The sequence below is a fragment of the Gambusia affinis genome, linkage group LG21, assembly GCF_019740435.1.
Source record: "Gambusia affinis linkage group LG21, SWU_Gaff_1.0, whole genome shotgun sequence".
In the NCBI taxonomy this organism is placed as follows: Eukaryota; Metazoa; Chordata; class Actinopteri; order Cyprinodontiformes; family Poeciliidae; genus Gambusia; species Gambusia affinis.
The window spans coordinates 11,514,157-11,528,654 of NC_057888.1; the positions used below are offsets into that span (position 1 = coordinate 11,514,157).

The window sequence follows — 14,498 nt, forward strand, 5'->3', positions numbered from 1 at the left end:
AAGAATTTATTGTAACATAATTTTTTCTTGTTAATATTGAGAGATGAAGTGGCAGCTGTGTGCTTCTCATCAAAAGCACATTATTAACTAATTACCAGCATATTTAAGAGACACCATAATGGTAAAAAATAAAATAAAATAAAACCACAGGTTAATCTGGACCATTAAAATGTGTGTCTGCGTTTCCAAGGAGAATAGCTTATGCTGCTTATCACTCTAGGCACAATGATAAAGTTATTTCCAAACAACTTGGGGTCCATCATCCTACAATTTTGTGGTTTTAAGTGGAAACACTTGAGACAACCATCAGTCTTTCCCAGAGTAATTGCTGCAGCTTGTTTACCTTGAGTGCACTTCTCTGATAAACATCCAAACCCTTCAGCTGCATTTCAGACTCTATAGTTGCAATATAACATTTTAAATAAAGTTCATCAATGTGGTTTGTGTGGGAGGTAATAAGATGAAACAGAATCAGGATTTATACAAAAGGGTAACATGGAGAAATCCTCATGAGATGGGGACCACTGTACAAAGAAGCAGAATAAATGCAAAGCAGATTAAGGTTCAGTTCAAGACTGAAGTTCAGAATTGTGACGCTGTTTCATATCTTACCTGTCTCTAAGTTAATTGGGAAACCTAAACTGCTTTGGAGCAAGTTATCCTTCCAGAATGAAGGTCAAAATCATGGAAACGCTGCCTTTCAACCAGTCAATACTGTGTAAGAATTGAAATATCAATAGCATTTCTTCTCACCAAGTTACATAACATCTTTGCTTCCACATTAAACACTCCAAAGTTGTTTTAGATATTCTCTCTAAAAACTTTAGGCCTGACTTTCACTTGTGCTTCAAAGACTTGAGTTGACTTCAGTTAGAGACACACTGCACAGATTTAGAAAAGACTAGATGTTCACACTAAAAGACTGTGTTGTTTCACAACTGAATCAATGTGCATCACACACTTAGCTGCACCTTGTGAGGGATCAGACTGGTTTTATTTTTTAGACTAACTAAAGTCAACTGAGTGCATTAAAATCTCATGAGAGTGACATTTTGAAGGAGCTAACACAGCTGATGGTGCTAGAAGATATTCTTAGAATTCAGACGGGTTGAATTTCTATTGCACTTCCCTATAGGATGAATGAGATGCAGTTATAATTATGTTAAGGTTAGGGTAACCTAACCCTAAACTTTTTTTATTTTATTTTTTTAAAACTCAAGGCCTTCTAAAAGGCATATAGATGTTCATATAAACTTCTGTGACGTGGCATAAAACTATTTTCACTCTTGCTGTCTCTGTAAGCTTCAAGAAAACAATTCAGACAACACTTGTATTGTTAACCTTTTTGTTCATTCTTTGTGATGCTCTCCAGTGTGATATGACAGAAGTGTGGTTACGCATGGGTTAACACAGCTCCCTCTTTAGGCGTAGTTAGAGTAATTACTACCAGAAAGGCGTGCAGTTGAAAACAGCCCAAGGCCAGGTTAATCCTGTGGGGCTGCTGGAAAGAGTGAGGAGGGAAAGATGTCGTACCTCGTCGGATCAGACAGTCAAACGATGAGTGAAGGGCGATCTGTGGGAGACTCGGAGCGTGGAATGTACTGGAGAAAGGAACAAGGCTGTGTTTTTGTTTGCCCGTGTGTGCGAGGAGAGCAGAAGGAAAGCTAAGGAGAATACAGAGGCTTCAGTGCATGCTAATCAAGTTATCATGTCCAATTACAGCCCAAGGAACCCGATGGCTGACTGCTGAGAGTCACTGATAGTCAAGCAGCTTGAGTAGGCGAGATCATGTTATACGCAAAACCTTGTTGGTTTCCTTGCTGTTATTCACCCTGCCATTGAAAGGAGTGCATATGTCCATGTATATACATTTGTAATTATATACAAGCACATTCTAGCTGACTAGTGATCATATTTTTTCAGGGAATATGATTCAAAAATGTTTAGCTTAAAGGATGAGCAAGCAAATAAATCCTAAATAAATGAAAATTGTTTATGCTTTCTGTCCTGTGGGAATGTCTTTGAAAAAGCTTTCTGATGCAGTCCTCTAACTGGTTGGGTAAATATGCCCCAACTTACCTCACCACTGTCTGTAAGTTTGTGGTATGATTTTTGTTTTCTTAAACTTTTTAATTCTAGTCCTAATTATAGCTGTGGGTGAGTTTAGGACAGAGAAAAAAAAAATCTTAATTTTTTTTTTTTAATTTCTTAACTTTTCTTTGAATGGCCTCTTCTCTCATCTTTCCCATTTTGAAGTATGCCTATAAGAAATGGTTGTCTAAGTCACTTCATGCTTACTAACGTGAAGCTTCCAGACACTGAGATAAACTGAAGGAGGGAGGAAAACAGCCTTGAGGAAAACAAACAAACAAAAAGATGGGCCAAAAGTGTCATAAAAGCTTGCTTCATCATTGTTGGATGGGATTATGGTTGATATTTTTCTGATTTTAAAACCATACTGTTGCTAAAACGTAACTGGAAAATAAAGCTGGTCTTCTATACATAAAATTGATAAGTAATAGAGACTGGATAGTGATTGGTAATGTATCACATAATGCAGGTAGTCTGGTAAGGATATATTGTTTTCATTTTTCTCCGTCATAAAACTGCTGTCAGGGGAGCTTGAAGGCATCAAGCCTCTTATCTTCAAAAACTAAAAACAAACAAGTCTGCAATGCTTTTGGAGATGAAAAGCACACACACAGCATCTATTGTCTGGCTTATGTGCTTTGACACTTTTCTTTTTTTTTTTTTTCCCTGACAATTCATGCCAGATATATTTTACATCTCAGTATATGGAGACACAGACAGAACGAGCTTCTCCACCAATCATGTGTAGCTGTCTCCGGGATGATAAAGTTCTGCACATGCTATTGGTTGTCTGAAAAGTGGCGGCGGCAGTTCATTTTGAAAAGCTCAGCGGTTTTTTTTGTTTGTTTGTTGTTTTTTTTGTCTGGATGCAGCCGCACAAAAAAAAGCAGAGCACTCAGAAAAAAATAATGATGTGTGCAGGAATGCTTCTTTTATTGGTGGTCATGGGAAACATGAGGGACACTTTGTCACATTTCAGGAGAAAGAAGGACAATCAGGGCAAAGAGTTAAGACCTCCACCTCTGAGTACAGTTCAAGGTATTGTGCTTTAATCACTGGAAACTCAGAAATAATCTCAGGATTTTCTGTTGCTCTTCTGGTGAGACGTATTCAAGAATGAGGTCAGAAACCTACTGTTATATTGCTGTGTCTTTTTGTTTTATCCATTCACATGTAAATATGACTAAAACTGGATGTAGCTTTAATTCTCAGTTATAGATGGAGCATAACTTGATATTTTATTGTACAACTTCCATGCTCTAAGGCATAAGAGACATTTAAATTTACTTAATCATACCAGCCTAGGATTTATTAGATTAACAAATTTGTTTACCAAATTGCACATGATTCATAAAACATGGTGCACCACCAACAATACAATATCCCCCTGTGCACAAGTGATGCACTCTGTTATAATTATCCCAATAAATCCCTTTGAGTTTGAATTAACTCATCTTACTAAGTTTTTTTTTTTTTTAACTGGACTCTTAAACACATACTCAGCTTTTCACCACAAATGGGTTGCCCAAGTGCTGTGCCAGGTCTCAATACATCAAAGCAACCCTTAAACCATGACACTTTCACCTCCAGGTTCTTTTCCCAGAATGGTGTATTTGGTTTAGGCCACATCTCCTCTGTTCTTGTGTCCACTTACATTTTAGTCTCATCTGTCCAAAAAAACATTATTCTAGAAGACTTGTTGTTTTTGTTTCTGTTGATTTTGTGTTTTTCCTAGAGTTTTATTTTTCTTTTTTATGTGTTGCATGGATCCAGTTGCATTAGTTTTAGATTAAGAAATATCCAATGTGTGAATTTCTTCATGTCAACAGGAAATGTTTCTCCTTCTATGAGATCGTTTTATACTAATGTTGGAGATTAGCTTGCTTCAAATCCATATGGACTGTCAGAAAGTAGTTTTAAGTTTTACTGATCTCGCCCAGACTGAAAGGGAACATTTTCAGAGGGAGGGAAAAAGGATTTTCTAAAGTATGCATTTCTTGACCCATATTTCTGACCTTCTTTTTTATATGATCTAGAACATAGAAGTAAGAAAAGTGTGCAATATCAAAAGCCGAAGATCAATATCTGTCCCTCCACTGCTCTTATTTTCTGCATAATCTCTTCTGCTTGTTTACATATAGCCTGGGTGTTGTGCAGCGGCATCCTTCTCCATCTCTTTCTGTCCATTATTCTATCTGGCTTCACTTTTCCATTTTCAGTTGACGTGGCACACATTATACAGAAACGCAGACGTCACTGGAACCTGTGGGACGGCTTTGTATTCCCAAATTTTATTAAGATGGAGAACGAGAACAAACGGCAGACGGTGGCCTGTCATCCAGGTGACAAGTTGCCCTCCAGAGATGAGCTCTTGCTGCATTAATGTTTCTTTTTATTTTTTTTTTACATTTTTACCCAAGGACAATTTGTGGAGAAATTATGTCGGACAAAAAGTTTTGTTTTTGTTTGGGGTTACAAAGGTGTCACAAATGGTATGTTACAAATATGGAACATTGCAAATGCACTGACAAAACTCTGGTGTGAACTTTACTTGGACTTATTGTGAAGACTAATGTCATATTAATTAAGGCCTTTAATGATTCATTCAAACGAGTCCATTTTCAGGATTATGCAACATAACACTTAAATCTTTATTTTCTAAATAATTATGAAGATTATATTTTTTGCACCCGTTAGACTGATCAGTAGAAGAATGGGAAAGCTCAATGCACTCCGTAAGGATCTAGGACGGAGGATTGTGTGTTTAGTAGTGATGTAACATTATACATTTGTACCAAAAATATCTGTCAGTTCAGTACGCAAATGTATCAAACACATACATAGCTTTGTTTTATACTAGAACAAGGGTATAAGGTTTGTATGGAACTAAGTGGGCAACTTTAAAAATTTGACACTAGAAGAAAACAGAGAGGACTCCCAGCTATCAATAAATTAAATTAATAAAATTTTGTTCTGTTAAAAAAAATAAGCATAAGCTACAGAAGTGCTTTTCTTAAAATTCAGTTTGTTTTTGTACTTATCTTCTGTCCTTCAGTCTGCCTTTACCTGCTTGCTCCCATCTTCTTTTCAACTTGCTTCTACTTTCCTTGCCTTTGTTTAAACTGCAGGGCAGTGGGCAGTATCAGTGAGAGTATCATGACTGTCACTGTTCTCGGAGGAAGTCCTTGATAGCTTCCAAGGACACAGTTTGTATCTTGGCCAGCTGACAGATTGTCAATTACTGGGACCGAGCGAAACTTCCTTAGGCATGCGGATATCTGCTCCAGCATCAGATGTGTACCAGATATGGACTGTATTTCTGGCTCCCTAATGTCACCTTTAGCCTTCTGAAAGGAAATCATTGCTTGTCTCTATAGTTATGTTTCTTTCTCCAGAATATTAAATGCATTCTGCTGACCCTGCTAAGAGGAAGTATCCCTATTTATGAACGGTACCTTTAGCGACTGCCAACCGGGAAGTTTAAAAAAATTGTGTTTTGACAATGTTCAATAGTAGAGGTTGGGGGCAACAAGTTGAGCTATACAAGAACTACCACTTGACCTAAAAAAATACATAATTGCACTAGTTCTGAAGATTCTATAGGTGAAAGTTTGTTTCTGCAGTATTATTCAATTTCTTAAGTGGTCTCTAATTAAATATGTCAGTCATGGCATAAAAAAAACTTGACAGGAAAAAGACAAAATGCTGAGGGAATTCATCCATTTGATTACGGTGTGCTGGGGAAGGCAAGCATCTAAAAAACTGCAGGATAGCTCTCAAGCACTGGACTTCCACCCTTACTCTAGACTCTACTTTTTTGTGTTTAGTTGTACTCTGCATGGAATACACTCCTGACATTTGTAACAGATTAAACATTGAATCAAATCTGCAGATCATTTTCAGCTAGGCACTCCTGTAGCTACATTAAACTTTTCATTGTTAGACCATCATCTTAATTTGTTGGATTGGAATCAGCCTCACAGTATTGCACACTAAAGATAAATCGTATCCCCCAAGTTAGCCATCAGCCTGAGACACCACCCAATAAACCCCTGCATGAGGGTGATTGCTACAGATGTATCCAGAAGAGCTGCCATTTTCTAACAATCCCTGGCATATGCCCATCTGTTTTGCTATCCACCATGCATCATGCATTCTAATTATATGTATGCGTTGGAAAACACAAAAATAATCTTTTGAAGAAAGATAATTATTCTTTAAACTTAAGCCTTACTGTGAATGTTGCTTTTTTCTTCTCTGATGAGCATGCACATGACTTTACCTTCTGCTGGAATGCGTGTGTGTGTGTGTGTGTGTGTGTGTCCGTCTCCTCTGTTCAAACAGCTGGACCTGCAGCTTGGAGGGAAACATGCCAGCTCTGTCCCTGTTTGTCCATTCACATGCCGTTTGCTGTCACAGCTGTTGGGCTTGGTCAGGAATGTCCCCCTGAACAATTACTTGATTAGCTTTCTGAGCACACAAAAGCACAGCCAGAGCTTGCTATAATACAGCTTTGTCCCTTCCCACCCCTTAAAACACACATATAAATGTGGAAACATGTCTGCAAGGGCAAAGGCATGCAGCCTCTTAAGAGAGCTACTTGATTTGGTTTACTATATAGCATGTGGTCAGAGGTTCTTGCATGCACACACACACACACACACGCATTCTGTTGAAGTCATATTGGACTGCCAATTCACTGCAGCCCACTAATGGCTTCTTTGCTTCGATGCAGAAGCTCTGCTCAGCTGCTCTGACCAAACGGTCAGAGTTCATTCTCATATCCCAGTAATGCACAATTTTACTTATACAGTTGCTGGAAAATAGTTTGTCAAGTCTGGGGAAAGAAAAAAAAAGACTACAGATTATTTTCCAGTCAGTGGATGCGCTTCATGCCTCATCACTCCCAAGTTTGCTGTCATAAGGGCACTCTTCGGTGTCGATTCTGTTGTTGAGGGAAGAACACGGTTAGCTGTTTTCATAGTCTGTGTTGGTGTTGCCAAAGTAAGCACAGAGTTGTTAGAGATACGTCTGTCAATGAGGCAAAGAGTGAGTGAAAACAAGACTCATGGTCAGCTGCCATGGAGGCAGATTGGAGTAACGTCTGTTTTTATTTTGAGATTTTAAAATGTCATTGATTGATACTTTACCTGTAGAAAGTAAGAGTGTTCATTCTCTAAGGATTACACAAACACTGAGTCCATCGCTAGTTGCACTTATGTTGCTAAAAGCTAATACAGTGCATGTTAAAAATGCTTTAAAATGTAAACTTTTTAAACAGTTTTGTTTTTAAAATGGTGAAACTTGAAAGTGGTCTCCCATGCAATAGCATGATGTCGCCTTTACTGTCACAAGTAATTAGCACTAATGGCAGGAAGGACAGAAATGGTCTTTTTGAAGGTTTTACATATCTTACATTATAATTAGTGAAGTCAGAGCTGGTTCAAATCTGATGGTCATTTTTACAAAAGCCAGAGTTTATAACATGACTGCAAATTTCTGACCAGTCTGTTTATTGTATTTGCATAATATCTTGTGTATTATGACGTTTTCTTGGCATTGACTAGATTAATCTGCCTATGAGGAGGTGTAGTGCAGACATTGGGTGTGATTAGTTAGGACATGATTGCTCATTTGGTGACGAGCTCCCATCGTGACTTTGATCAGCCTCTAATTAGTTTGCAGAGCGAGGGGGTGGTCTCCTCCCCCAGCACCTGTCGCCGGGACACCCTGTGTGAATTCATTTTTTCTGCTCTCTGAAAATGTCCTTCCTCGTGGCAGTTTTTACTTATTAGTGATAATTATTAATTTTAATGAGCATGTCTGTTAACTTTAACATTACAGCATAAATATTCAAAACAGCTTTAACACATTTTAACATGTTGCAACTTTATACTTCAGTGTAGTTTACAGAGATTTTATGTTACAGGAATCTCAAGTGGAAGCAACAGTATACGTTTTCAATTTTCTTGACAAAAATCAGAAAAGTGGCATGATGCCTCTTTTTTTTTAGAATACCCATGAAGGTCAGTGTAACCCTTTGCTGTTTACAGACGTAGCAAAGAATCTACCTGCATGTCATACAACCTCAGAGTAAATACAGCTGATTTGGAAAGGTCTTCTGAGATTTTACATAACATTTGTAAGCCAGCAATATCACAGAGACCGAGGAACGCAGCAGACAAGCCAGGGATAACATTGTGGAGACGTTGAAAGCAGGGTTCGACTATAAAACAATATTCCAAGCTTTTAGCAAGCAGAGAGCCACAGCGATTGTGGGAGAACGTGTTGAGGGAGCTACTGTCAGTCAGTCACTTGAGAACTCTTTTCTTTTTACGGAGGAGATGCAAAAAGAATTACGTTGACATAAAGCCAAAATTATTACTGTTTAACATTTGCTGCAAGCCATGTGCTATACATATTAAGCACACGGAGTAGATTGATCTGGTTAGATGGGAGCAAAATTCCACATTATTCTGAAAGCAACATCCACAAGTTCATCTGGGAATCTGTGATAAGAAAGTTGATGTTTACATGAATCTCTCCATCCAAGCCGGCTGAGCTTGAGCTATTTCTGATGTGTAAAGCTTCTGGAAACAAGCTCTAAAGTATACCTACGGAGTGTTGACTCAGGGAGCTGAATGCAAATGCATGCCTCAAATAAAAATATGAAGTATTTTTCTTGCAATTTATTCAAGTATATGTTGGTTTATCACCTAATCCAAATAACAAATGCATGAAAGGGTTACAGCGGTGTGAAATGATGTGAAGAAGATGAGAGGGTATCAATACTTTTGCAAGGCACTGTGAATGTGGTTGCAAGTGATATGGGTTGTGCTGATGACAGAAAGTCGGTGCAGCGTGGAAAATTAAAACAATAACAGCAAGCAAAAATTGTTTCTTTGAGCAAATTTGGACACAGATCTTATCTATGCAAACTTTGACCTCCACGGATTGGGAACCCTCTGAGCAGTTAAAGATGGTCAGACTTTATACAAATACTGACAACTATAAAATATATATTATCCATGTATTGTTACCATGCAACCCTAAAAAAATTTTAGACTTTATAACACTTACCTGTTTCATCAGAATCAGTGTAGCAGATGGTGAAGAAAAACAAAACATGGCCTCAGAGAACAAGTGATTACCCCAATGGTGAAATTTTTTGTTTACTCGTGAGCAGTTAGGTCTAAGCATGCAAGTTTGCTGCTATTTAATTGGTACAAAGGGGAATATTGCTTGCCTCGACTTTTTTGAGTTTAAAGACCTTGACACAGAGTGCTGTAAATTAGTAAATCTTCTCCAAATATAAACCCTTCTAGCAACTCTTCATAGAGAAGTTGGCAAGAAATAAACCACGGAGATGTGGAATTGTGTTTGTCAAACTCAACTTGTTGATTCTCCATTGGCCACATTTTTCTGTCTTATGAACAGCTTTCTTCTGATGTTTCTCTCTGCTCCTGTAGGAGTTGATGACCAAGCTGATAACTGAGACTCCAGACCATCCAATCCCATTTCTTATTGATCACCTGCAGACCAAGCAAGACAGCCCAGGAAAACTGCACAGAGCTTTCTCTGGATCAGCAGCTCTGTGGGCACAGAGTTCCCCTGGTTGGTAAAAACATGCATTCAAAGTCACACATGGCCTCTTCTGTGTTACCTTTACCTTGAAAGTATGAACTTGCATGCGGGAAAGGTAACTGACTGAATTGTGATCCAGCTGCATGCTGGGAAGCCAGTCGGATTGGCTTGCTCCTCTGCTCAGTCACAGTGCTAACCGGTGTTAGCAACACACACAAAAAAGTGCCACTTCTCAGAATTTAACGATTGCAGAAACATGTCTCCTAATAAACAATACTTGTGTTAGATTTTAATATTAGTCTAATGAGAAACTAACTTTAAAATCCTCCTTATGGTGAAATTTTGGCTAAAGGCAGATGTTCTGGTTGATTTTGTTCTTTTTAAACTTAAAATTAAGAAATGCTTCCGTCTGTATTGAAACTGAATAAAAAGTATTTCTTTGGAAATGTTTTCCGGGATTTTTCTTTGAAATAATTTTAAATTTAGCACAGATCTTAGCAAAAGTGGTTTACACATTTGTCATTTTCATCTTAATTAGGACTCTTATGACCACCACCATGTTGTGTTCAAGTTCATACGCAGATTCAGGTTTTCACATTACTTTATTTAGGAATATCAGAGTGAAGTGACCTGAATGCAGTTTCATGCACTTTTTTGATCTTGTTCTCTGAACACTATCCATCACTTTCATGAAAAATACATACAAGTGTGTAGATGTAGCATGAGGAGATTTGAAAGGGCTCAAGGGATATGTATTCTGTCATGGTACTCTATTTCCCTGATCAGTATACATTTACATCCAAAATATCCAGGAAGCTTTCCACTGTATATATGTGTAGATCCAGATTTTTCTCACGACTTGCTGTCCCTTTCTGTCCTCACAGAAAACAAAAACACTCGAAGAGAATACAGCAACTTCGAGAAGCCATGGCAAATTACTCCAAAGAAACCAAAAAAGTCAAAGAGTGACCTGGCTGTTTCAAGCATCTCTCCACCTTCACCAGAATCCAAATCTTGTAAGTTTAATTAACTCCATTCGTCTTTAAGAGTTTACCTTTGTGATTGTTTTGCAGGTACAATTGATCCTTCTGACTTGCTCGCTGTGCTTTAGATCATAAAGTTGCAGAATTTTAAAACGTGTTGTATCACTTGTTTCCCAATTACATGCTCCATAGACTTTCATCTTCATTTTAATTTTAGATAATTATGTCTAATTAAAGTTAGTCACAGTGTCCTCCTTCCAGCCTCCTGGAGCCCTGCGGATGAGTTCATTATAAAGTGCCTCCTCGTTTATTTTCCCCCTCCCTGCTGCTACACACTGAAGTGAATTATTCACAAGCTCCTAACATTCTCGCAGAATAAGATGTAGAAACTCGGGTACTTTCTCTTTTTTTTTTTCTTCTTCCTAGCAAGTTTGGAAATAAATGACCATAACTGTGATGTTTGACTGAAGCGTGAGGCTGGAGGGAGTTAGGGCGGGTCAAACGGGAGAGGCAGCAGAGCCACAGACTGCCTCAATAATTTAACACCGAGCTCCGTCACTGCCAGACCAAGTCTATTTTAGGCTGTGGTCGGAGGAAGCGAATGTGGAGATGAGCAGAGCTTGTGCAGTCAGCAAATTGAAAATAAAGGAAGGCAATAAAGATACTTTTGTAGGTGTTGTGCATCACAAGCATGCTCAGTATGACAATGTTAAAGCTACAAGTTGGACGATAATAAATATGCATGCATAGGAGCCTGAGCACATGGAGCTTTTGAAAATGTTTATATGAAACTAGGGTTGGGATATGATGTCAGTGTTTTCCAGTGTTTAAAGACAAAATAAGAGTATTGGAAATGGTTATTCTCAGGTCCTTTTTTTAACAGAAAGTCGGTGCAGTCCAAAAAATTTAAACAATAACGGCAAATAAAAATTATTTTTTGAGCGAATTTGCACACAGATGGAATTCCTGATTCCTTCTTTACACTTGCCTGTCCTACCACCCACGCAGGAGCAAGAATCAGGTCAAAACTTCTCACAGGCCTAAAAATGTCAATTCTTTTTTTTTTTTACCTGCTCAACAATTAACTAAACATGCAATATTTTATTTTAAAAAAAGTAGTTGTGGGCTATGTAAAATATTGTAGATCAACAATGTAAAATGGGTTTTGCATGTCTGTTTTATTAAAAGAAAGAAATGCAGTTTACAAATTCCTTCTAGCAGTTTATTCTCGGGATTGACAGCGAGACTAGGGTAAGTCTTTCTTGTAAATGCTGTTTTTAATCAAAATTGATTGAAACTAAACTGTTGTTCCAAGTCCACTGTTGAGTAAAAGTCACTTGACAAATACAGTCTTATTAACTATGAAATTAAAGAAAAAGTGAAAAATGTGGGTATTGAAGGACTCATTCTTTGTTTTGTACATAGCATTTTATTATAATGTGATTTTAATTCGTTGGTAGAACAACCTTTTTCCAGATGATGATAAATACTCTCCATCTGCATCAGCCTCTTGTGCTTCAAGGCCAAATTTGAATTATTTATAAATTGTGGTTCAAAGCCACTCAAAATCAGTCCAGGAGTTGCAAATGGCTCCCAGGCCACATTTTGGACATTCCTGCTTCATGGATTATTACTTTCCACTTTTTTTCCTGTCTTTATGTCCTACTGTCACTACCTCCTATCTTGCCTGTTTCCTTCCTGCCTTGTGTCCTTTTCTTTTCGTCCTTGTATTCTTCCTCCCTTCCTTGATTCTGTCCTTCCTTCATTGCTTTCCTCCATTGTGCACTTACTCCCTTCCTGTCTTGAATCTTATCTTTCCTTCATTTTTCTCTTCCTATCCTCTAGATGTATCTACCTTTAATTAATCATGATCTCTTTAAATTCCAAAGTGAAGAACAGAGAGCCTAAAAGTTGAGTGTGAAAAAATCTATAAATTTAGCATGAGGACTTTAGGAACCCCAGAGAGAGAGAGAGAGCAGCTCAGTAGGGCGATAAAGAGTAGCAAAACTACACTGCAGCACCCAATGCCTCATGTGGGTTTATGCCTCACATGCTCACTTCTCTGATGTAAGCTATTAAGAGTCAGCGCAACCCTTTGTTTCTGCAGTATGACACGGAGGCAAGCACAGAACAGAACAGCCCATTTTTTTCTCAAAGCTAATGAAATATTTTTCCCCTCCAGCCTGGATTTGCCAGAAGCATTTGCTCTGTGCTTACAGTTATTTTAACACCAAGCAGCTTAGTTAGGGTAAACAAGAGCAGAGGACAACAGACTGTTGCAGCTCTGCTATCAGATGTTCACTATGGTCTAGATTTGTGATTCCAGGCTGTTGCTTGGTTTGTGCAGGTTTTTATTTACACATTCATTATACTCATTCTAATGTGCTTTAGAGGTTTTGTGGCAAGTGAATCAATTTCTGGTGTCTTCGGTAGCCATTTGCTTTTTAATGTTTTTTTTTCAAACAGAACTGTGTGTGAGCACAAGAGTGTTGGATCTGTCAAAGACTGTTGCTCTTTCCCTTTCATTATTATTGTTTGTGTTAAACGGTTTTATAAATGACCCATCGTTTAAAAGCAGCTGGTGCAAGATCTCATTGCAGTATGTGGGTCATTTCCTGAGTTGTTATGCGAATCAAAGACAGTAACAGCATCTGTCACCTGGCCTCAAACCAGAATGATCAGTCCCTCTGGAACTAAAGGGATGACTTTTCTGCCAGTGCTCCATTTCACATCATCTTGCTGTCACAGTAAGAGAACTAGTTTTCTTTACAGTTTTTTGTAAGGTGGGAAACTAACACTACATATCATCCTGAAGATGTCATGCCCAGTTTGAAGAAAGGTGGTGGCAGCATCATGTTGTTTGGATGTGGGTTTTTTTTGTTTTGTTTTGTTTTCTTTTTTGAGCAGGAAGTGATGTGAAGCTGAACAGAGCTAAATAAGCAATTTTATTTCGGAGGAACTTAAGACTTCTGACACTGCATATTACTCTCAACCAACCATGACCACCTCGAAACCTGGAGGTGGCAGCATCATGCTGTGGGGATGCTTTAGTACAACAGGAACTGAGAGATGGGGCAGAATTGATGAGTAGTTCCACGGTATATTGACAGAGGGGCTAAATACAAATGCAATGAAATAGCAATAAAATACATTGAAGTTAGTGGTGGTACTGTGGCAAACTGTGTAAGGATTAAGGCTGAATACTCTATTAAGGCATTTAGTTTGAGGGCTTTTATCTTTGAGGGCTAAACAACAGCCTTCTTTCCTACAGGAAGCCATCCTGTCTGTTTTTCTGTTTGTGATCTCCAGTGCCGCGATCAGTGGAGTGCCCGTCCTGGGACTGGAGGGAGAGCCGGGACTTTGATGAGCTCAGCCACATCTTGCAGGAGAGCAAAAAGCTTGGCAAAGCCCTGGAGAGCCTGTCACGAAGTGAGTGACTGCACATCAGCAGATTGCATGTGTGTGTCGTACCCAGCTGACTCTTATACTTATATACACACAGTTCTGGTTGAAAGTTTCTGAATGATTTATTTTTACATGTTTATGCATGAATTTGGGAGATGATGTATAGCCTAGGGTTTTTACATTTTGCAGTTTTAGAGTGTAATTTAAAATTTCAAGCAGAAGTTGACTAATCTGGGTTACCATAAAATGTACTGTATAGTACAACAATAATAAAAAAATGCATGTTCTAGATATTTGCTCCTTACGTAATAGCCCTCTATTGTAAACATACAATATAATATCAACTGAAACACTCACTTGTGAAATAATGGGCTAACTAAACAGGTGAACTTTCCACTGCACTTTGCATCTGTATCTTCTGTTTATTTATAAAAT

General features: G+C 38.2%; 1 protein-coding gene across 2 annotated transcripts in view; it reads left to right on the plus strand.

Annotated features, from left to right (window-relative positions):
• Positions 1 to 14,498, plus strand: part of lg21h8orf34 (linkage group 21 C8orf34 homolog) — a 77,539-nt gene that overhangs the window by 6,803 nt on the left and 56,238 nt on the right. For both annotated transcript variants that reach the window (XM_044105343.1, XM_044105345.1), the window contains exons 2-4: positions 9,561 to 9,705; positions 10,560 to 10,691; positions 13,968 to 14,087. In XM_044105343.1, coding sequence (XP_043961278.1) covers positions 9,561 to 9,705; positions 10,560 to 10,691; positions 13,968 to 14,087 — 397 coding nt within the window. The remainder of the gene's footprint in view (positions 1 to 9,560; positions 9,706 to 10,559; positions 10,692 to 13,967; positions 14,088 to 14,498) is intronic.